Source organism: Trichechus manatus, unplaced genomic scaffold (assembly GCF_000243295.1).
Source record: "Trichechus manatus latirostris isolate Lorelei unplaced genomic scaffold, TriManLat1.0 scaffold00024, whole genome shotgun sequence".
NCBI lineage: Eukaryota > Metazoa > Chordata > Mammalia > Sirenia > Trichechidae > Trichechus > Trichechus manatus.
In genome coordinates, this window is record NW_004443960.1 from 17226402 (window position 1) to 17249480 (window position 23079).

At 42.4% G+C, this 23079-nt stretch overlaps 1 protein-coding gene across 1 annotated transcript in view; it reads left to right on the top strand.

Annotated features, from left to right (window-relative positions):
• Positions 1 to 13544: 13544 nt before the first annotated feature.
• Positions 13545 to 23079, top strand: part of TMC5 (transmembrane channel like 5) — a 55021-nt gene continuing 45486 nt past the window's right edge. The window contains exons 1-3 of the mRNA XM_004373442.2: positions 13545 to 14337; positions 16690 to 16862; positions 21349 to 21438. Coding sequence (XP_004373499.1) covers positions 13586 to 14337; positions 16690 to 16862; positions 21349 to 21438 — 1015 coding nt within the window. The 5' untranslated portion in view covers positions 13545 to 13585. The remainder of the gene's footprint in view (positions 14338 to 16689; positions 16863 to 21348; positions 21439 to 23079) is intronic.

Below are 23079 nucleotides of genomic sequence, written 5' to 3' on the forward strand. Positions count from 1 at the left end.
ATATTTCGCCAATATTTTCTTTATCTTGCTTTAGCTTAACCTCAAGCAACTTTTAAAGAGCAAGTGAATGGGAGGTAACCTTTCTTACACTTTGCATATCTACATGCGTCACTATTTTGTCCTCAAATATGATTTCATAGTTTGGCTGGGAGTAGGATTTTATGTTAAAAATAAATTTTCCTCATAACTTCGATGGCAAGGCAAATCTTGGTGCTCATGCAAAGTCTGACGCTACTCTGGATTTGTCGAGAAAATGATTTTATTTCTTAATGCTTCCAAGATTTTTTCCTTAACTATGATGCTCTAAATCTCATGAGGATGTCTCTGTATATATACGGGAGTTACTCATTCATTTTTATCCACATTGAGTGGCCTGTTCAATCTGAAGACCCATGTCATTCTTTAGCTCTGGGTATTTTTTTATGATTATCTTTGATAAATTCCACCCCTCCATTTTCTTTGTTCTGGAACTTCTGTTTTACAGATATTGGACTTCCTGGACCAGTGTTCTACATCTCTTAACTTTTCTCACACATTTTCATTTCTTTAATTTTTTATTCTACATTCTGGGAGATGGTCTCAATTCTATCTTCGGACCCTTGTATTAGATTTTAAACACTTATGCAGTCACATTTCTAACTTTGATCCTTCTTGTCCTCTGACTGTTGCACGTTCACTTTTGTTCGGGGATGCCTACCCTCTTACAACTCTCTGAAGATAGTAAATTCAAAGTTCGTAAGTTCCTTTCCCCGAATTACTTGTTTCTATCAGAGTCATGTGTTTTGTTTATTCTTATTTTCTTGGTCCATCTTTTTTGTGCCTCTGGTTTTCCGCAAGTGCTCTGCGACCTTTGTTCAGCTGTTTTATTTCTGAATGGAGGGCTGGGTGGATGAATATGGCTGGCATCTGTTGCCCCTGCTGGGGGGTAGTTTTGCTTCCCCAGTAGAGCCTGTCCCTCAATGGCAGGACTAATGGGTGGGAGGCAAGCGTTATTTAATCTGGATTTAATCTAGGGTACCAACTTTCTCCATCAGGGCACCCTTGTGGTACCAGGACGGAAGCAGTCTGCTTGTTCTCTCGGGTGCTCATTTGTTAAACACTTTAATGACTGCTTCACAGCACACGCTGACTCTCCCTACCTGCCTGCTCTGAGCTTGGCACCTTCCTGGCACTGAGCTGAGTGAGCCTGCAGCTCCCTGGCAAACTGTGTCTTTCCTTGTTGGGCAGGAGAGAAGTCTACTTCTCTGGCAGGTCTCAGTGGGTGCAACAGCTGAGATTTGCACCACATGTTGTTTCCAGCTCTCCCAGAGAAAAGGGTCCTCGCTGTTCTGGGACTGGCTGGGGTAGGGGCTGAGCTGCCAAGGCACAAGCAACCACAGATCCACTGTTTTCCTCTGACATTCCCATCTGCCCCTTTGCTGCCACCATTACTGAATCACCTGGGAAACTTGATACAAAGGCAAAATCCCAGGTTCCATCCTAGATCCGCTTGCTATGGATTGAATTGTGCCCCCCCAAAATACGTGTTATAAATCCTAACCTCTATGCCTGTGGTTAAAATCTCATTTGGGAATGGGTTGTCTTTGTTATGTTTATGAGGTAGGATTAACGTAGGGTGTGTCTTGATTCAATCTCTTACAAAATATAAAAGGAGCAGTTTAAGCAAGCAGAGATGGGGGAAGATAGATGCCAAGACACATGGAGATCTCCAAGGAACCAGGAAACAGAAGCTGAGAGACAAGGACCTTCCCCCAGAGTCAACAGAGAGAGAAAGCCTTCCCCTAGAGCCGGTGCCAGAATTTGGACTTGTAGCGTCCTGTTGTTAAGTGCCATCAAGTAGGTTCTGACTCACAGTGACCCTATGTACAACACTGCCCGGTCCCACGCCATCCTCATAATTGTTGCTATGTTTGAGCCCATTTTTGCAGCCACTGTGTCACTCTATCTCGTTGAGGGTGTTCTACTCTTTCACTGACCTTCTACTTTACCAAGCATGATGTCCTTCTCCAGTGATTAGTCCTTCCTGATAATACGTCCAAAGTATGTGAGACAAAGTGTTATCATCCTCCCTTCTAAGGAGCATTTTGACTGTAGTTCTTCTAACACAAATTTGCTTGTTCTTCTGGCAGTCCATGGTACATTCAATATTCTTTGCCAACACCATAACTCAAAGGTATTGATTCTTCTTTGGTCTTCCTTATTCATCGTCCAGCTTTCACATGCATATGAGGTGATTAAAAATACCATGGCTTGGATCAGACACATCTTAGTCCTCAAAGTGACATCTTTGCTTCTGAACACTTTAAACAGGTCTTTTGCAGCAGATGTGCCCAATGCAATATGTCGTTTGATTTCTTGACTGCTGCTTCCATGGGCATTGATTGTGGATCCAAGTAAAATGAAATCCTTGACAACTTCAATCTTTTCTCCGTTTATCATGATGTTGCTTATTGGTCCAGTTGTGAGGATTTTTGTTTTTTTTTATGTTGTGTTGAGGTGTAATCCATACTGAAAGCTGTAGTCTTTGATTTTCATCAGTAAGTGCTTCAAGTCCTCTTCACTTTCAGCAACCAAGGCTGTGTCATCTGCATATCACAGCCACCTAAACTGAGAGAAAATAAATTTCTGTTTGTTAAAGTCACTCACTTGTGGTATTTCTGTTATACATGCTAGGTGACTAAGACACCGCTGAATCGAAACTTCGGGGAGTGGGACCATCCCATTTGCCTTGGACCCCAGAGGTTCCCAGGTCAGGGGACTCTCAGTGCTGTATTGGTTTCCTAGAGCTGCTGTGACAAAGTACCAACAACTGGGGGGCTTAAAACGACAGAAATGTATTATCTCACAGTTTTGGAGGCCAGAAGTCCAAATTCAGGGTGTCAGCAAGGCCATCTGCTCTCTGAAGGCTTTAGAGGAAGATCTTTCCTAGTCTCTTTCAGCTTCCAGTAGCCCCAGGCATTCCTTGGCTTGTGGCAGCATCATTCCAGTCTCTGCCTCTGTCTTCATGTGGCCGTCTTCTCTGTGTGTCTCTTCTCTTCTTAGAAGGACACCAGTTGCATTGGATTAGGCCCACCCTACTCCAATATGATTTCATTTAACTTAACTCATTACATCTGCAAAGACACTATTTACAAATAAGATCACATTCACAGGTACTGGGAGTTAGGACTTGAACTTTTTTTTTTTTTTTTGGGTGGGGGTGGGAGGACACACATCAACCTGTAACAAGTGCTAAAACTGGGAAAGGCCTGGGCAAACTGGGACGAGTTGGTCACCTGACAGTCAATGGGCCACATCTCCAGCAAACTGCCAAATGACTCTCATGGGCACACTAAGCAGCCACGCTTTCAATGCTGGAGTCCCTTCAGTCTCTACCCTACACGCCCTTTCTTCTCACTGTGTTCCTTCCCTAACCTGTGCTGTCCAATACAACAGCCCCTAGCCATTTGTGGCTATTTAAAATTAAACAAAATTAAAAACTCAGTTCCTCAGTTGAACTAGCCACATTTTAAGTACTCAATAGCCACATGTGGCTGGTGGCTGCCGTATTGGACAGCGCACATACAGACATTTCCAACATTGCAGTAAGTTCTATTAGACAGCACTGCCGTAGACGGTCTCCTCAAAATCAGGGCTCTCAGCCTCAGCACTATTGACGTTTTGTTAGAGGGCAGTGGTGTTCCAGTAGTAGAATTCTCGCTTTTCATGAGGGAGACCCAGGTTCGATTCCTGGCCAATGCACCTCAAGTACAGCCACTCCCCATCTGTCAGTGGAGGCCTGGGTATTGCTATGATGTTCAATAGGTTTCAGTGAAGGTTCTAGACTAAGATAGACTAGGAAGAAAGGCCTGGCAATCTACTTCCCCAAAAAATCAGCCGAAGAAAACCCTAGGGATCACAATGGTCCAATCCCATTGTGCATGGGGTTGCCATGAGTCAGGGGCTGACTCAACACACCTAACAACAACAACAGTTCTTTGTTAGTGGACTGTGGGATGTTTAGCAGCATCCCTAGCCTCTACCTACTAGATGCCAATAGCACTTCTACCCCTACCCTAGTTGTGATGACCAAAAGTGTCTCCAGACATTGTCAAATGTGCTTTCAGGGACAAAATCACCCCTTGTTGAAAACTACTGCTCTAGAGCCACAATTTCCACCAATCTTTTTCTAAAACAGCATCTATGCCAAAAACACACACCCTGCACTTCAAACAGTGTGTTGGCACCTGAATGCAAATGGATGTATTATAATCTGGTTCTATCAGCTGACTTTGCATCCAAGGCCTGTGGGCTTCACCTACTTTGGGACAGTCTCATGTACAAGAAAGTCTGGTTACAAAGTGTCATTGGCATGGGGAGGGGTTAGGATTATAGTAAGGATGAGACCCCTGAGAATGGACTGGTCCATGGATTTACTTCTTACCAAGAAAGGATAGTATAGTAAAAGAGAAGGCAGCTCGGTGAGTACAGTGGGATTTGAAAAGCTTTGATACATCCATGTCAACCAAAGAATCTTCCATTCAAGCTTTTTCTTGAATTTCACTCATGGAGATTAACTGGTGACATTTCCCAGCTCTATCACCCCAACTTTCCCAATTCTAATTTTACAAAAACTAGAACTTATCTTGATTCAGTGTTATAAAAGCTAAGAAACATTTGCTACTTCCGTAATAAAGGCAGTATGCTATACCATTTTCTTGGTGGATTTTTGCAATGTCTGGGGGATGCCCTTCATGAGATTAAAATTCCTTTTCATTTTCTAGCCTCTGACTTCCCATTTCCTTAACGAGCTAACAATCTTATAGTCTCTTTGCATTCACAAAGTATAATTACACTTTCTCAGGAATTAATAAATGTCTTGAAACTTTAGTAAATTCCTTTATAAAGGGCAAACACTACAAAAGAACAAGATGTAACCATTTTCTTATATTTGTATTTTCCCCTCCTCTCCATAGCTTTGGTATTGCTCCCTTGCAAACACAGACGTTACTTTCTGAGGAGTTCAAATGTGCAGCGTTGGACGTGCCCAACTCAAAGGCGGAAATGCATCTCTGAAAAGCTCCCACGCATCCCGCACTAACAAATGTTTAGTTACAGGGAGGCATTTGTTAAAGGAGGGACCGAAGCTACTGACGTTACAGGCTTTCAACAAACATTTTATTTCCTTGTTCTACACATGACACACCATGGATAAAGGAGTTGCAACACATTTATTTGTAATGGCATTGATGGTGACAGTTAATCCTTATGCTAACATGATAAGCCCAGAGCAAACAGAGAAGCAGGCAAAGAAACTAAACATCACCGCTGTGATGTGGATGTATCTAAGCATTAGATGGTCTAGTGCCTGACAACCGCTCAGATGTGTGGTGGCCATCACTCTCTGTGCTGGGATTCTCTCTCCAACATCAGGTGCCTCAGAAAGGACTCGAAGCTTCCACAAGTGCCATCCTGAAAGCTTGGTTGAATTGAGATGCCTGGAAATGAGTAATTTCTTCTATTTAAATTTTGTTCTCCCTCTCCTTTCAAGAATTCCTAGGATTACAGACTGGTACTCTGCAGTGACGCACCAGCAGCTCTGTGGGATAAAGACCTGGCGATCTGCTCCCATAAAGATTATAGCCTAGAAAACCCTATGGGGTAGTTATATTCTGTCACATGGGGTTGATGTGAGTTGAAATTGATTTGATAGCACCTAACAACAACTCCTGTGTGAGGTGGGAGAATGCAATTACGTCATTGTATATCGTCCATTGTTTCCTAAACTTTAGTCATTTGCATCCTCTTTTCATAATTTTTGCCTCTCTTCTTACCATAACTATTGTGAATAGTGCTACAGGAACATTGGTGCACAAGAAAACATTTCAATGATGGTTTTATTGTGCTTGCTTTGAGGCTTAACTAAATGGCACAATCCAAAAAACTCAATAAGCTTTGTAGCTAATTTTGATTTATTTTAAAGCTTCTGTAGCTTATTTGGAGCCCTGGTGGCACAGTGGCTAAGAGCTTGGCTCCTAACCAAAAGGTCGGCAGTTGGAATCTACCAGCTGCTCCTTGGAAACCCTGTGGGGCAGTTCTAAATCTGTCCTACAGGGTCGCTATGAGTCAGAATCGACTCTCAGCAACAGGTTTGGGTTTTTTGTTTTTTGTAGCTTATTTAGGGTTTAAAAAAAAAAGTATTTATACAGTCAGCTTATTCCAGCTTTGCCTTTCTCTTCCTCCCCGCACCCCCGCCAGGCACAGTGCTTAAGTATTCTACTCTTTTTTTAAAAAAAACCTTTTCATTTTGAAATGACTGTGATTTCAAAAAATTCTTGCCTCCTTTCATTCAGCTTTGCTCCGTTTTCCTTTCTGTAAAGAACACTTCTCACCTGGGTCAGAATTGTGTTGTTTTTATTTTCTATCTTTAATAGGAGAAAAACTCTGTCACTATTTCTCTTGCTGCTTGAGTAATCTGCACTGATTTTTCAAAATATATAGAGAGGTAAGTAAATAAAAAAATTAAGTCAATCTATGTGGAATATCGTAGTTAAGAACTCAGGCTTATATTCAAATCCGCGTCCCCGCTTACCATCGATGAGAATTTGGGACAGTTACTGAGTCCTCTAAATCTCACTCTCCTCATTTGTAAAATGGGAGCATGAGAGCCCGCCCCCTCAGAATTGCTAAAAGATTAAATGAGTATGCGTGTAAATAGTTCTGCTCACTGCCTGGCTCAGACTTGTTGTTGATAACGGACACTGAGTTGGCCCCCAACTCATGGCAACCCCATGAACAATGGAACAAAATACTGCCCAGTCCTGCACCATCCCTGTGATCAACTGCCGATTGGACCACTGTGATCCATAGGGTTTTCACTGGCTGATTTTCAGAAGTAGATCTCCAGGTCTTTCTTCCTAGTCCATCTTAGCCTGGAAGCTCTGCTGAAACCTGATCAGCGTTATAGCAACATGCAAGCCTCTGCTGACAGACAGGTGGTGGCCTGCACATGAGGTGCATTGGTTGATAATCGAACTTGGGTCTCCTGCATGGAAGGTGAGAATTCTACCGCTGAACCACCACTGCCCCCCACCTCAGAATAAAACCAAAAACCAAACCCGTGGCTGTCAATTCCAACTCATAGTGACCCAACAGGACAGAGTAGAACTGCCCCATATTGTTTCCAAGGAGTGGCTGGTGAATTCGAACTGCCGACCTTTCGGTTAGCAGCTGAACGCTTAACCATTGCAGCACCACAGCTCTATTACAGCCAAGAAAACCCTATAGTGCAGTTCTACTCTGTAACACATTGGGTCACCATGAGTCAGAATCAACTCGATGGCACAAGACAACAGCAACAACAACAATGCTTTGAGTTACATTTCTGCAGATCTGTTTCCTATGCAAATATTAACAAGGCTATTCTGTCAACGTTATTTACAAAAATGAAATCCCTCCATATGCATACTTTTGCAACTTGCTCTTTTCTTCAAATCATATTATGGACACCATTCCATGAGGGTGCATATAGATTCAATTATTTTTTTCAATAATTCTATTGCTCTCATGTCTTATTCTTATATTATTAACAAAAAAATGGGACTGTGCAATACATACTGTTTTGCAACCTGCTTTTTTGCAATAAACAATATGCTGGTGCATGTAGATCTAAAGTATTCTTTTTGGCAGCTCTATGACATACCATTGCGCAGAGGTATTGTAACCGATTCAGCTCATCCCCTGTTGATGGGTTTTTTGATTCTTTCCAGCTTTCTGTTAGTAAGCACAAAGCTTGGCCTGACAACGCTTAGTGACTCTGTGCCCCTGTTTTGTGAGATCCCTTTGGTGACTGCACAACAGAGCTTATAGGTAGCTTGTGGTTAAGAGCTTGGCTGCTAACCAAAAGGTTAGCAGTTCGAATCCACCAGCCTTGGAAACCCTATGGGGCAGTTCTACTCTGTCTTATAGGGTTGCTATGAGTCGGAATCAACTCAATGGCAACGGGTTTGGTTTTTTGTTTTTGCCTTGGCTAATATTGGCTTGAGTCTGGGAGAGATAAAAGGCAGCAGAGATCCAGGTAAATATCCAATATGACCTCATCAAGTTTCTATGATATAATTTATCCCTGGAACTCTCCTGGACTAGCTGAATGAGTAACACAAGATTGATTCAAACCAGGGAACGTTCCAAGCTTAAATAGGGAGAGATTTAAAGGCATGGAATTATAAATGTGATTGAAAAGCATTGAAACAATGAAGTGTTGTTGTGTGCTGTCGAGTCAATTCCAACTCACAGTGACCCTATAGGACAGAGCAGAACTGCCCCATAGGGTTTATAAGGCTATCATCTTTATGGAAGCTGACTGCCACATCTTTCTCCCATAGGGTTTATAAGGCTATAATCTTTATGAAAGCTGATTGCGACATCTTTCTCCCGAGGAGAGGCTGGTGTGTTCAAACTGCCGACCTTCCAGTTAGTCGCCAAGCTCTTAACCACTGCACCACCAGGGTTCCTTGAACCAATGAAGCAGGAAACCCTAAATGGACTATCAAAAGGAGGGCTGAAAGTAGATGGGTCAGGAATTAGACCTAACTGAGGAGGTACTGTTGTTGCTAGGTGCCATCAAGTCGATTTCGAACTGCCCCCCAGGGTTTTTTAGGCTGTAATCTTTCCAGGAGCAGATCACCAGGTCTTTCTCCCGTGGAGCCGCCGGGTGGGTTCTAACTACCAACTTTTCTGATTAACAGCTGAGGATTTAATGCTACCAGGGCTCCTTTTGGGGAGGTACTAGAGAAACAAAAATTGAAGAAAGAAAAAGTATAATACCCTCTTCGTGCCTTTTCCAAGGCACAAAGCAAAATCATCATTCCTTTGAGAGGGCAGGATATTTCATCTGCTGCTCTAATAGTTAATAGAAAACTAAGGGTAAAGTTCTCCAAAGACCACTCCCACTTCATTTGACAATACAAGACTATTTCCTGCTCGTCCTTTCCTCCTCCCTCTTCTTCCCCAACCCTTTTCTGTGGGCTTAGCTTTTTGTCTGTTTAGGAACGTGTTCCAGTGCAGGTGGTAGTCACTTAAAAGCACCATTTGCGCCTGGACTGTGAAAAGGACGCCTCTTGTCAAAATGACATTGGTAGAACGGAGAATGGTACCAACAGACTGAAACCCATTGTCGGCTGATTGCATGTCACATCTGTTTATACAGATAGACAAAACCAAACTAGCTGCTGTCAGGGCAATTCCAACTCACGGCGACCCCACGTGTTTCAGCTCAGAGTAGTAACTGTGCTCCGTAGGATTTTCAATGACTGATTCTTTTTTTTTGACTAAGCAGGAATTGTTTTGTATTCATTTTTATTTATTTTTAAATTTTATTGGGTTTTAGCTGAAAGTTTACAGTGCAAATTAGTTTCTCATTCAAAAATTTATACAAATTGTTTTGTGACATTGGTTGCAATCCCCGCAATATGTCAGCACTTGCCCCCTTTCCCTTTCCACCCCGGTTCTCCGTGTCCGTTAGTCCAGTTTTCCTGTCCCTTCCTGCCTTCTCATTTTTGCTTTGGGGCAGGTGTTGCCCATTCGGTCTCGTATACTTGATGGAAGTAAGAAACACATTCCTCAGGTGTATTATCGTTTGTTTTCTAGGCCTGTCTAATCTTTGGCTGAAAGGTGGACTTCGGGAGTGGTTTCAGTTCTGAGTCAGCAGGGTGTCTGGGGGCCTTAGTTTTTGGGGTTTCCTCCAGTCTCTGTCAAACCAGTAAGTCTGGTCTCTTTTCGTGTGTGAATTTGAATTTTGCTCTAATTTTCCTCCTGCTCTGTTGGGACCTTTTGGAAATAGATTCATGTTATGGCTCCTCATTTAGGTCTTTTAAAAATTATTTCCCAGTTGCCATCAGGTTGTTTCCAACTCAGGGAAACCCCATGTGTGTCACAGCAGAACTGTGTTCCATAGGGGTTTCAACGGCTGAATTTTTGGGAGTAGATTGCCAGCCTTTCTTCCAAGGTGCCTCTGGGTGGACTTGAACCTCCAACCTTTCAGTTAGCAGTGAGCGCATTGATTGTTGACATCACCCAGGGACTTTTAAAACTAAGGAGCGATATATTTACAGAGATGTGGGTTGCCATGAGTCAGAATCAACGTAACAGCAACAAACAACAACAATGTACAAATCTTAGGTGTACAACATGATGAATTTTTACACACACACACACACACACACACACACACACACACACACGCATCCCTCCAAGTAACCACCATCCAGATCAAGATATAGAACATTTCCAGCTCCAGAAGGCTCCTTCATGTCCTTTCCCAGTCATTATCCACCTCTCCCCTTTCCCAAGGTAACTACTGTTCTGACTTCTATCACCATTTACAAGGAGCCCTGGTGGTGCAGTGGTTAAAGTGCTCGACTGCTAATCAAAAGGTCAGTGGTTCGAACCCACCAGCCGCTCCACTGGAGAAAGATGTGGCAGTCTGCTTCTGTAAAGATTACAGCCTTGGAAACCCTGTGGGGCAGTTCTGCTCTGTCCTCTAGGATCACTATGAGTTAGAATTGACTCGTTGGCAACAGGGTTTATCACCATTTATTAGTTTCCCTGCTCTTGAACTTTGTATAAATGTTATTTATACACTATGTAATCTTTTGTATCTGATTTCTTTCATTCATTATTATATCTGTGAGATTGATCCATGTTGCTGCGTGTAGCAGAAGTTCAGTCTCTGTTACTGCTGTGTAGTATTTCATTGTATGAATAGGCCACAATTTATTTACTTGTTCGGCTATTGAAAGGCATTTGGGTTGTTTCCAGTTTTTGGCTTTTTTAATTGTTTTTATTTTTGAACATTTTATTGTGGTTTGGGAGAAAGTTTACAGAGCAAATTAGTTTCCCATTCAACAATTTATACACATTTTATTTCGTGACATTAGTTCAATCCCCTCAATGTGACAATGTGACAGCACTCTACCCCCTTCCTTAATGGGTTCCGCATTTCCATTCACCCATCTTTACTGCCCCTTCCTGCCTTCTGAACTTTGTTTTTGGGCAAATGCTGCCTATTTGGTCTTGTATTGTTGATTGTTCTGAGGAAAGAACACATTCCTCACGGGTGTTACTGTTCACTTTATAGGTCTGTCTATTGTTTGGCTGAAAGATGATCTCTGGGAGTGGGAGTTTTGGGCTTTTATGGGAGGGGAAAAAAAAAGCTGCTGGGACTGTCTTGTTGCCTTTTGGTGGATATACTCATTTCTGTCGGGCTGGTGTTGTTGTAACTGTTTTCAATTTCCCGAATTTAGTAGGCATCATTTAACTTGTTAGATGCAATAGCTTAGATTTTGGTAAGGCCATGGAAGTTCCTACATAAATTTATATCCAGTTTTAGAATACAAGCAAATGAAATGGTTCAACCCCATGTTATTAAAAATAATTTGCAATAAAGCATAGCAATTAGTCTTCATAGCACTCACAGTTTGTATAGATGTTCCTGTCTGCAAAAGTCACCATATTAGTCAGAATTCTTCTTGTTCACTTACAAATGACAGATGCCCAACTTAAACGAATTGAAGCAAAAAAGAGAAGGTAATGACTCAAGTAGCCAGTGATCGGTGGCCTTCAGGCATGGCTGGATTCAGGTGCTTACACAATGTCATCAGTATTTGGTCACTCTTTCTACCTATCTCTAGACCCTTTCTCCTCCCTGGTGCGATTACTCTTCTCCACTGGTGACCTTTGGCAGCTTCCGGCTTATAGCTTTCTAACTCCGAGTGCATCCAAAAGAGAGAGACTCTCTCTTCCCAACAGTTGTGACAAAACTCCCAGAATCAAATCTCATTGCCTCTCACTGGGTTATGTACCCTGGCCCAATCACTGCGTCCAGGAGAAAATAATTCTGATTGGATCATGTTCACAGCTGACTTCTATGGACTGAGAGTGGGGAAAAGGTAGTTATTCAAAGAAAACTGAAGTGCTACCATAAAAGGTAGAACTGGATATGAGCAAGGACAAAATAAAGAAAAGCATCCTGTCCACACCTAGCTTTTGCTTTCATTAATCCAGATTTTCTGTCATTTATGCATAAGAAAATTGCTATGCTAAGAAATATGGAATTGAGTTGGCAAATGAACATTCTAAGACTATAGGTGATGGCAGAAGGTTAATATTGTCTTGACCGCTGATTACTCAACAAGTCTGACGCTTTTCCTTAGCTTAGAGATAAACTTGTAAAAGTTGACTGAACTTTAAAAATGTTCCACTTCTTTCCTTCAAAAGCATCATGATTCTACCAATGATACTGATTTGAAACAGTGGAGGTATTGTTTCATATTTTCCTTACCTCTCACCCTTCCCTTATTGGGTCAGTCAACAAATCCTATTGATTCTTCCTTCAAATTTTCTCCCTTATTATTTTCTTCTTTATTCTCATTCACCAGCAGCTCCAGGCTTACATCCTGCTACCTTGGTAACCTCAGTAAAATAAGAGCACTTCTTTCCCAGTAAGTCTAGTCAAGTCTTAGAACACTGAATTGGTCATATGTCCATTCCTCAACCAAAGTCTATGGCCAGGGGGATGGCAGACAGTGATTAGTCAGGCCTGGGCCATGTGACCGTACTTGGGCCCAAGGATGCAATCAGTTCTTCTTGAATCTCTTGGACAAAGAGAGGGAGAGGGGAAGACCCCCAGAGGAAAATCAGGGCATTGATGCCAAAGGAAGAGGAAATAGGTAATTGGCAAGTGAAAATAACAGATATCCAGCACACCTAGAAATTAAAACCCCACCATTTCTGATTTGAAAGTATGCCACACTTGTAGATTAAGAGCCTCATGGAACTCATAAAATCATATTTTCAAACCAGGAAGGGTCATAGCAATTATTTGCTTATCCTCCAGTTACCATTAAGTATTCTTTCTTTGTGTACTCGTACTAATTTATGCTTTGAACCCTAGAACCACAAGTACAATCAAAGTGCTCAAAAAGTCCTTGTCCTTCCAATCTTTCAGCTTACTGTCTTTCTCTCCCTTCCCAACTCCCCACTGGGGGAATGTACTGGTCAGTATATAAGTTTGGCTGTACCTATCAGAGACTCAAAAAATAGTCGTTTAAACAGGATAAAAGTTTCTCTCTCACATAAAAGTCTGAGCTAGTATGATGGCTCGGCTCTGTGAAGTCATCGGAAATCCAGACTCCTTCCATCTTGTTGTGCTGCTCTCCCTAGAGTGCTGCCTTTGTGTGTACGGCCCAAGATGGCACACCATCATTTCCATATTCTAGTTCACAGGAAGAAGATCAAGAAATGGCGGACATACCCCTTCCCTTTGAGAGCACAACCTGGAAGCTGATTCTGCTCACACCTCATTGACTAGTCTCATGGCCACATCTAGCTGCAAGGGAGGCTGGAAAACAGTCTTTATTCTGGACAGCTGATTCCTCACTATGAAAGAAAGAGAACAGTTACTGGAGGATAACCAGTGATCCCTGCAGGGAAGAAATGAAAAACCTGACCTTTTCCTTTCTTTTTGTTTTTCAGGTAAAAAATGATCCCTGAGTAACTGCAAATGCAGGAACATTTTAACTCTCCAGCATAAAGAATCTGTGCCAGCATGTCTGCCTACTACAGGAATAATGGGTATGAGGAAGATCCAGATTACCCTGACTATTCAAGGTCTCAAAACTATCCAGATTCTCCAGGTCCTCTGAACAATCCAGACTATCCCAGCACCAGGAACAACCCATACTCTGCAAGCTCCAGAACAAATATAGACTATCCTGGGTCTCTGGCAGAGCCAGATTACCGTGGGTCTCAGAGTAATCCAGACTATCCCAGCACCAGGAGAAATCCATATTCTGAAGACTCTAGAACAAGTCCAGACTATCCCAGAAATCTGGCAGAGCCAGAACCTTGGAGCAATCCATACCTTCCAGGCTCATTCAGAGAGCCAGACTACCCTGGATCTCAACGAAATCCTGATGTTCCAGGTTCCAGAAGCAGTGGAAGCTATGCAGGCTCCAGAACAAATCCAGATTACTTTGGATCCTTGGAAGAACCAGACTACCCTGGAGCTCACAGCACCTCTAATTATACTGGCCTCAGAGCCAATCACAACCATCCAGGTTCCAGAAGGAATACAGAATATGCCGGTTCTGGAATCAATCCATACACACATTCTCTAGAAGAGCCTGATTATCCAGGTGCTGAGAATCAACCTAAGTCTCCACACTGTTTTGGGGGACCAGACTATCCTATTGCTGAGGATTATCAGAACTCTCCAAACTTTTGGGGGAAGCCTGATTACCCAGATGCTGAGGACAGTCATGATTATGGCTCTTCTGAGGTCCCAGAAATGACCAGGGGGTAAGTGCAAGCATCTCCCTCCGATGGAACTTGATTGGTATAGTTTGGGTTGGGGTATGATGAGGATGATATGATGGTTTCCATGTCCTGAAGTTGTGATGAAACTTTCACACCTATCTGTAGACCTCACTTGGGCCATGTACCCTCCACCTGAGGCCTCAAATCCTTGCCTGAATTTAATCTTTCATCACCCTTGCACGGGTAACTTCCTCACCAGTCTCCCAAACCAAAACCAAACCAGTTGCTGATGAGTTGATTCTAACTCATGGTGACCCCATGTGTGTCAGAGTAGAACTGTGCTCCATAGGGCTTTCAATGACTAGTTTTTTGGAAGTAGATTACCAGGCCTTTTTTCTGAGGTGCCTCTGGGTGGGTTCCAAACACCAACTTTTCAGTGAGTAGATGAGCACTTACCCATTTGCACCACCCAAGGACTCCTATCTGTCTCTCATCTCTTCTTAATCCAATCCATGTAAGACATTTAGATCCCCACTGTTTTGACCCTGCTACTTTGACAATAAGGTTAAAGTTAAGGCTTGATAGTTATGCATCCAAACATTTTAACTAGAATTACATCAACACTAATAAACTTTATTAAGAAAATCTTTTAAAGATCTAACTCCATGAAGTCTATTTAATTCCTCAATTGGTTTTTTATACAAGATGGTTGAGCCATTCCTGATTTCTTCTACTTTCACTTTCTTTTACTGAAATTATTGTCATCAGAATCAATTACTTTTGATGTAAACTTTATAACTGATTTCATTTATTGATCCTCTGCACTGTCGTTTTCATCAAATTTTACTGATTATAGTTTTTGCCATTGTTAGTATTTCTTTAAAGCCATTATTTTTATTAAGTCCATTTTTCCTGGTTCAGATTTTGTAGATCAAAATACTGTCAAGAGGATTTTATTCTTCCATTAAATTTTCATCAGTGACAAATTTTACCAGGTCCAGTTTTGGCCATTGACAATATTAGTTTGAGTGGCTTAATTCTACCAATCTAATTTTTCCTAGGTTAACTGTTTTAGTGTTCAGCATTACCAACAAGACATAATTCTTTAGTCTTTTTAAAAAATCTATAACAAATTTTACTATGTGCAATTTTAACCAGTATTAGTCTTATTTTGCATTTACTACTTCTACTAGTAATATTTATGAATTTGACAAAAACTGATCACTTGATTTTTATCTCAGAACAAAGATACGGGATTTGAGTGTGCGTTAGGGTCAAAATGTCTAAATACTATTAGAGCAAGTATAAGAAATACAGAAAATAGAGCAAGTTGGGTTAACTGGACCAAGTCAAAATGTCTTCTTGGTCTTATCCCCCATTGCCTGAGTCATCATTTCAAAATACACTTTTGATTCTGTCACTTCTCTGCATCTTATCTTCCATGGTCCTCATAACATTTGGGAGAAAGGCCACACTGCTTCATGTATATGAACATTTATGAATGAGGATGCACTATGCTAATGTACAATGCTGGCCAAAGACCAGCCTGATTCGACTTCCTCCTACCTTCTATCCCTTCTTTAACTGGACCATATACTCTAGGTCAGTGGTTCTTGACCCTGGCTGATCCTGAGAATTACCGGATTACCTAGGGAGCTTTAAAAAGAATACAGATGCCTGAGCCAAGCCTCCAGAGTTTGATTTAATTGTCTGAGGTAGGAGCCCTGGTGGCATGGTGGTTAAGAGCTCAGCTGCTAACCAAAAGGTAGGCAGTTCAAATCCACCAGCTGCTCCTTAGAAACCCTATGGGGGCAGTTCTACTCTGTCCTATAGGGTCACTATGAGTCAGAACAGACTGCATGTCACCTAACAACAACAATAAATATGTAAAACTGGGAGCGATTGTCCCAGGTTAGCTGATACTCTTTGCTTTCCCCTTGTATATTCTGCACTTTTCAGCCTCACACTTTTATTTATGTTGTTCTTCATTCTTGGAATGCCCTCCCCCTAACTCTTATGTCTCAATCTATCCTTCAAATCCCAGCTCAGATGCTACCTTTCCATGTAGATTTTCCCCTGAAGACCCAGCCAGTATTCTTCACTTCTTCCTCTGAACTTTTTGAACCTGTCTTCTGATACTCATCAATTTCTACTTGTATTATCGTTGTTTATGGCCATGTCTAAGAAGCTCTACCAGATGGCATTGGGAGCTCCTTGAGAGCAGACACTGCATGTCTTTATCATTGTACCTTCACTCCCTAGGCCATACCTGACACATAACTGGCACTGAGTCAGCGTTTGCAGAATGAGTAGATGGATGGATGTATAGATGGATGGATGAATATCCTTACCACACTACTGGATGGATAATGACCCCTCATTTTGGGATTTCAGGGTGCTCAGCAGAACATCTCAAATTCAGCCTTTGGTCCATCAGAGGGGTGATGGCCCCTTGGGCATCACTGGAAAAGAGAATGAAGATTACTCAGAAAGCATTGAAATGACATCCATGGGGATGGCAAACCCATATGGCCACTTTCAGCCAGATGCTTCTAGAAATGGCTACGGTAAGCACTTGTTAACACTAGGATCCTATTCAGGGAAGAAAATAAAATTCAACAGATTCAGGGAGTGTTATGGATTGAATCATGTCTCCCCAAAAAGTAATGATGAAGTCCTAACAACATCAATATTAAAATTGACTCAACGGCACATAACAACAACGGTGTTCAGGGAGTCCCCGGGTGGTGCAAACAATTAATGCGGTAGGCTGCTAACTGAAAGGTTGGAGGTTTGAGTTCACTCAGAAGCACCTCAGAAGAAAGGCCTGGAGATCTACTTCTGAAAAAATCCGCTATGGAAAACCCTATGGAGCACCGTTCTACTCCAACACACATGGGGTCACCATGAGTTGGAGTCGACGCGCTGGCAACTAGTACTGGTGGTAAAGGTGTTCAGACAGTCAGGACTTTGTATTCAGAATGTGCTAGGGGCTGAGCACAGTACTAGGCACTGTATCTGTCGGGGGAACAAAGGAAGTTAGAAGCAGCTTCGTCCTCAAGTTACTTTAACGCCCAAGTGCGTAGATGAAACAGCACATTAAAACTAAAGAAAATTAGCAAGCAGACTATTAAAACATGAAAAGTCACATCATCCTCAGAATCTGTTGTGTGCAACAGGTAAGAGACTTAGCTCTGGGAGGCAAAGGAGATTGTAAAGAACAGCCCTTACTTTCCAGGAGGAAAAGGAGACTTGCTGCCTGCTAGGGGAAGCCAGTTCATTCCACAAGAGAAAAAAATCCAGCCAACGTCACAGGAACTTAGAGCCTGTGGGAGTCAGAGAAGGGAGACAGTGTTCAACCAGGAACCTGATGAGTGGCTCAAGTGCTGGCAAGTGCAGAACTAGGGTTGATCAGCCCCAAGGAGGATGGATGGGAATGGTTTTGAAGCAGGCAGAGAGGAGGAGGGCAGTATGCATTGCCTTGTACTAGTGAAAAACACTGTTACATTCATTCATAGAAAACATCCATTCAGGAGCCAATCATCAGCTGTTTATATAGCCAAGGGCTATTTCAAACCTCTACATCATGCCTTCTCATGGAAGGGCATCACCCTCCAAGGGTGTCGAAATTTGTCTTAGGAGGGAAGAAAAAAATCTTACCCTTTTTATGTATAAAACACAGACAAACATATAGTACAGAACAGATATGTAGTATATCTGTGTGATATTAAATTTTCATGAGGGAGATCACTTAAGAAAAATGTCTAAAAAGACTCTTTAAGGGGCGATAAGGAAAAAAACGTCGAGAAACACAGCCCTTTCCCCATGCAAGTGGACTAAGAACGCCTAGCAGCTTTTGCCTTGGAGACGCTGTGCCTTGGAGACTTTGCTGAGTGCTTTACTTTTATTAGCTCATTCATCTGCAACCAAGGAGCCCTGGTAGCACAAGAGTTAAGATCTTGGTTGCTCTTAATTAAAAGGTTGGCGGTTCAAACCCACCCAGCAGCTCCACAGGAGAAAGACCTGGCAATATGCTCCCGTAAAGATTATAGCCTAGAGAACCCTGTGGGGCAGTCCTACTCTGTCACGTGGGGTTGCTAAGAGTTGGAATCAATTTGATGGCATTGGGTTTGGTAAGACCACCATTAGGAGCCCTGGTGGCACAGTGGTTAAGCCCTTGGTTGCTAAACAAAAGGTCGGTGGTTCGAACCCACCAGCCGCTCTGTGGAAGAAAGCTGTGGCAGTCTGCTTCTGTAAAGATTATAGCCTTGAAAGCCCTATGGGGCAGTTCTACTATGGGGTTGCTACGAGTCAGAATCGAGTCAACTCCAACTCGATGTCAGTGGGTTTGGTTTTTTGGTAAAGACCACCCTTAAAAACAACAACAACAACAACAACAAAAAAAACCTTTTGCTGTTCAGTCGATTCTGACTCATAGCGACTCCATAGGACAGAGTAGAACTGCCCCATAGGGTTTCCAAGGAGTGGCTGGTAGATTCCAATTGCCGACCTTTTGGTTAGCAGCTAAGCTCTTAACCACTGCACCACTAGGGCTCCAAGACCACCCTTAGGTTCAATAATTCACTAGAAGGACATACAGAACTTACTGAAAGCTGTCATACTTGTGGTATGGTCTATTATAGCGAAAGAATTACAGATTAAAATCAGCCAAGGGAAGAGATCCGTGGGGCCAAGTTCAGGAAAGTTCCAAACATGGAGCTTCCAGTTGTCCTCTCCCCATGAAGTCAGCATTACTTTCCCAGAAACAATATGTGACAATATGCATGGAGTATTGCCAGTCAGGGAAGCTCACCCAAGCCTTGGTGTCCATAGTCTTTCTTGGGGCTCCACGATCGACTACTCACCTTGCTGACCTCAGTCTCCAGCCCTCTGGAGGTCAAGCTGATACCATGTGACTCAAAACCCTCACTTTCAGTCACATTATTAGACTTTCTGGTGTGGCCCCCAGGTAAACAGAGGCACCCTTATCAGGCAGGACATTCCAAGGGCCTAGCGATCACCTCCAGCAACCAAGGGCAAAGGCCAGACCTCTCTTTGGGCACAGTTAAACTCTTTCCCATCGACTAAATTGACAGAACCTAGATCAGAATCCAGTCTGTCTGACTCAAAGCCTGACCTCTTCTGTACCCTGCCAGACAGCTGGGTAAAATTAGGACAAATGTAAATATACTCTTAACCTTCAAGCTCCATCCAGTTGCCACCAAGTCGATTCCGACTCACGGTGACCCCATGCATGTCACAATTTAACTGTGCTCCATAAGGGTATCAACGGCTGATTTTTTAGAAGTAGATCACCAGGCCTTTTTTCTGCGGCACCTCTGGATGGACTCAAACCCCTAACCTTTCAATTAGCAGCTGAGCATGTTAACAGTTTGCACTACCCATGGGCTTCATAGAACACGGGGAATTAAGATGTTAAAAAAACAAAAACAAGAACAAAAAACCACTCAGGTGTGGCTTCCTTTTCTGGGCTCCATTGCAGGACATAGGTTGTAGCCCTTGCCAGAAAGTATTGCAATTACTTGTCTAGTGTTGCCCCATCTCAATAGACTATGTGTTCCTTAAGAAGAACCCATATTCACCTCTGTGTCCTCCAAGCCTCTAGGTGACACAGTGCTTGGCACACAGTAGGTGCTCAAGAAATGTTAACTCAGTTAATAGCAACAACTGTAACAGTTGAATCAGTTAGCTGTTGTCACAGTAATGCTGTATAACAACTCCAAAAGCCTTGTGTTGTACCATTAACAAAAATTTATTTCTCACTCACACATGTGGCAGTTGGGTTGGGGTTTGGCTGAACTAGGCTGGGCTCAGGCTTGGCTCAGCTGGGCTTGGCTCCAGGTCATGGGTTCTGTTTAGGTCTGGTCTCATTCTTCTTGGACCGGCACATAACAGATATATAGTACCGGTGGGCTCCCTGGGGCATTTTCTTCTCATGGCATAAGCTGGAAGTGCTCAAAGAGGCAAACAAAAACATGCGAAGTAAAACCTTGGCTCAGAGGTGACCACGCTATCACTTCAGCCCATGTGCTGTTGTTAAAAGCAGGTCACACGACCAAGCCCAACATCAATGGCGGTGGCCGAGGTTGGGGGTGTGTGTGTAATATTTGCTGAATAGCAATTAATCCACCACAATAGTTATTATATTAAATATATTAATAGTTAATACATTAAATATTAAACTAGTTAATATATTAAAAGCTTACTATGTTGTGGGATTGTTTTAAGCATTTTACATGTATTAACTGATTCAGTGTCCTCAACAATCCTGTGTGGAGGTCTTATCATTATCCCTATTTTACAGAGTAAAGCTATTGAACTTCAGAGAGGTTAAGTAACATGCTGAGGGCACATAGCTAGTAAGTAACAAGAGTTGGGATTCAATCCCAGGCAGGAAACTCCAGAAACTCCTGCAATTTAATTTTGTGCATTGTCCCCATAAAAACATGCTCTGTTTTCTCTACTGAGAACCGTTTAAGATTTACCATGGGTTGACTAAAAATATATTGGAATGTGACGCTGTTGTGTAGATACTAAGAGTGGACTTTGTATGCCATATTTCATAATATTTCCTAAGAAAATTATGCCATATTTCAAATTTACACGTCATCAGAAAATGTTAGAGCTGGAAGGGAATTTTATAATCACCAAGACAAGTAATTTTCACATGCTGAGTTGTAACCCGTTAATGGGTTGTGAAGTTAATTATTAAAAATGAAATAGAATAAATCAGAGTGCGTTTTATGTAGTAAGACAAAGTATTGTTTCACTTATGTAAGTGTGAGTGTGTTCTGGATCTCAATGTAACAATTATTTTTGACTATGGCTTGTAGTGAAATGAAAACCATTTCTCCAGGCTGTTCATGTTTAATAGCACTTTTTTTGGGTTTGTGTCCTGTTTTCCACCCAAGTTCTTGATCATTTTTCTCTTAGAACCTCGGGAAACAGTCTGAGTCTTACCAACCATTACGTGCTCAGTGATGTCAAGTGTGGTGGGATTCACTGGCAATGTCTCTTGCCTCTTCATTTCAGTGAACCCTGCTTATGAAGATGAAAGTAGCCCCAGGCATGCCTATGGAAGCCCACTGTTGTCTGAACATGATTGGCACACGTCACCCCAAGGTAAGGCTTAAACGGACAATGACCAAAAAATCAATCCTGGAGAAGGAACGTGTTCCAGGCAACACAGACATAGCCATTTCTTCTTGACCTCTGGTGTACTAACTGATGCAGTACTTGCTTAATTTATCATAATGGGGTTTACTTTCAGACATGCAGTTTCTTCTCTTCTAAATACAGTGTCTTCATAGGATTCTTCTGGTTGCAAGTGACAGAAACTCAACTCAAATAGGTATAAACCCAGAGAGGATTTATTGGCTCATGTGGTGGGGTGGAAACTGGGGAAACTTACAGAATTGAAGGTAGAATTACCCTCCAGCACCTAGTACAGTGCCTGGCACATAGTCGGTGCCCCAGAGATATTTGTTAATTTGTTGAATGAATTAGAAGAACCAGGACCTCATGGTCTGAAGCCATGGGCTTGGTGCCTCAAGAACTTGTGTTCTCCATCCATCCCTCATCTCTCCTTGACTCAGCTTCTCTTTAAGCTTGACTTCATTCATCTCTATCACACTTACAGGCCAGGGAGCAGCACTAATAGCAGGCCCAGATACACACACTCTCAACTTAGCAATCTCATTAGAAAGTCTTTCTCTCTGGGTCTGTCCATCAGTGCTGGGCAAGGACTGTGAACAGCTATATATTTGTGGCACCTGCTCACATGGCATAAGCTGGAAGTGCTCAAAATGGCAAGCAGAAATACACAATATCTCTAAAAGCCATCCCCTTGGCTAATATATGTGTTGGTGGGGAGGAGGGTGCATTAATCAAAATGCTTCTGAATAATCATAAAATTACTATGATGGTGAAGTGTAGGAGCAATTGGAGTGGGGAGAGACAGAAGGCAATGAAATCAGTCAGGGAGCTCTGTAAGGGTCTCTGTGTGCAGTGAGGGAGGTTAAGATCCAAAGGCAGAGACCGAGAATTAAAAAGGAAGCAACATAAGAGGAAGGAGCCCTGGTGACGCAAGGGTTAAGCACCTGGCTGCTAACTGAAAGGTTGGCGGTTCGAACCCACCCAGCGGCTCGTGGGAGAAAGACCTGGCAATCTGCTCCCATAAAGATTACAGACCAGAAAACCCTATGGGGCAGTTCCACTCTGTCACGTGGGTTGCAATGAGTCGAATATCAACTTGACGGCACCTACCAACCACATAAGGGGTGCTGAGTTTCTGTTTCGGGTGATGAAAATTTTTTGGAAAGAGATATTGGTGATGGTTGCACAACATGGTGAATGCTGTTAATGTCACCAAACTGTACACTTAAAAGTAGTTAAAATGGCAAGTCATTTTGTTATACATATTTTACCACAATAAATTTTTTCTTTTAAAGCCACATAGGAGAGAGGCTAGGAATACTGAAATAAAAGCAAATCTGGGAGCAGGTAGGAATAAATGAGTGGGGTCATCTATGTAATATAATTGAGGGACCCCATGACTTAAAACTATCTCCCCATCTTCCGGTTTCGTAACCTATTTGATAACCGTCAGCCTCATCCTTCAAGAGTCTTCCCAAGGAGGGGTGTGTCTTTCACAAAAGACAGGCATTGCTACTTGGGAGGGAAAGCCATGGGGACATAAAAGATCACATTCTGCATTTGGTTCCCACTGGAGCAGAAGATGACTTTAATTACTGGGGAAAGGAA